A 1,462-nucleotide genomic window follows, 5' to 3' on the forward strand; every position below is an offset into this window, starting at 1 on the left:
CAGAAGACCTATACAAATTTTTTCTTTTTGATTTTTTACCTGGATTACTGAGATGCATCAGGACATGTCCAAGTATCCCTGTGATAAAAACATGTCCAAGTATCCCTTTAATAGAGACATGTCCAAGTGTCTCTGTGATAAAAACATGTCCAAGTGTCTCTGTGATAAAGACATGTCTGGTGTCTCTGTGATAAAAACATGTCCAGGTGTCCCTGATGGACCGGAGTGGTCTACAGCGGTGGGAGATATGCATTCATTTAATCGTCTGTCACGTGATCAGGAGTCTGGGTTTACTTTAAAATGTGGAAACCTGTGAAAATGTTTGATTTGTGTTTTGCACTCAGGGAAATGTTTAATTGGTGGTGACGTCAGAGTGGTGGGCGTGGTCGGGTTGTGAGTTTGGTTCCTGGACTTGGCAGCTGAGTGACACCTCTGTGCGCCCTGCTCTGTTCTTCCTCAGGTGAGGCAGGCCAGCAGCACCGGGACTCGGGCCGAGACATGGACTGGGCATTTCCTCCGAACCGGACCTTAACGGAGATAAAACCTGCTTCCGGTCGCGCGCTATGAGGAGAGCCCGGTGGATCTTTGTTTCCGGATCGGTGTGAAGTTTTTCAGCCAGGTGTGGCGGCTCCACCTGCGGGCAGCTGCCGCAGGGACTCCCCGCTCCGCTCCCAGACTTTGTTTTTTGTTTTTGTTTACTTGTTTGTTTGGACCTGGTCATCATGCCGGAGTTCATCAGCGTGACGGAGTTTGTTGAGGAGACCAGTGAGGACTACAAAGCTCCCACCACCTCCAGCTTCACCACCCGGATGTCCCACTGCAGGAACACCGTGGCAGACCTGGAGGAGGTGAGCACGCGCGCGCGCACACACCGGGCCTGTCAAATGACGATAACAAAATAAAATAATAAAATAAAAATAAAACCCGAGCCAGTCCGGTGGGTTTTATATTCCTGTCTCTGCTGAAGCGGCTCGAACAGAATCAGGTGATTTTTATTCTGAAAGAGGAAGAGACTCAAACTTCCTCCTGCTGCTTGTGAAACTGGTCACTGCCTCTTTTTTTATTTTACTTTTGCAACTCGGCTGTGAAAAGAGTGACAGGAAGGTTAAAGGTCAAAGGATTCTGCAGGGAGAGGACAGGGTCTACAGGGGTCTGAGTCCAGGAGGAGGTCCAGGTGAGTTTTCTCTGGAGGGACAGGCTGACAGGTTCAGTTCTTCAGGAGTAGAACCTGCTGCTCCACATCCAGAGGAACCAGCTGAGGAGGTCCATCTGGAGGAGACCCCAGGGAAGACCCACCCTAGAGCTGTAGTTCCCAAAGTTGGGGTCGAGACCCCTTTGTGGGTCATGCAACAGTGAGAGTCCTCAGATGATCCTCAGACATAAATTTAAAGGCACAGTGTGTAGGATTTGTTGTTTTCAGCGACATCTAGTGGTTGAGTGGTTGAATCATCCTCCCTGGTCC

The 1,462-nt window shown here is 49.7% G+C and overlaps 1 protein-coding gene across 1 annotated transcript in view; it reads left to right on the forward strand.

The window, feature by feature from the left end:
* Positions 1 to 272: 272 nt before the first annotated feature.
* The window catches only part of asap2b (ArfGAP with SH3 domain, ankyrin repeat and PH domain 2b), a gene marked incomplete at its 3' end in the record, with an annotated part of 35,332 nt that continues 34,142 nt past the window's right edge, over positions 273 to 1,462 (forward strand). The window contains 1 exon segment of the mRNA XM_014026467.1: positions 273 to 848. Within this exon segment, the coding sequence (XP_013881921.1) occupies positions 723 to 848 (126 nt within the window).

This window comes from Austrofundulus limnaeus, unplaced genomic scaffold (assembly GCF_001266775.1).
Source record: "Austrofundulus limnaeus strain Quisiro unplaced genomic scaffold, Austrofundulus_limnaeus-1.0 Scaffold557, whole genome shotgun sequence".
In the NCBI taxonomy this organism is placed as follows: domain Eukaryota; kingdom Metazoa; phylum Chordata; class Actinopteri; order Cyprinodontiformes; family Rivulidae; genus Austrofundulus; species Austrofundulus limnaeus.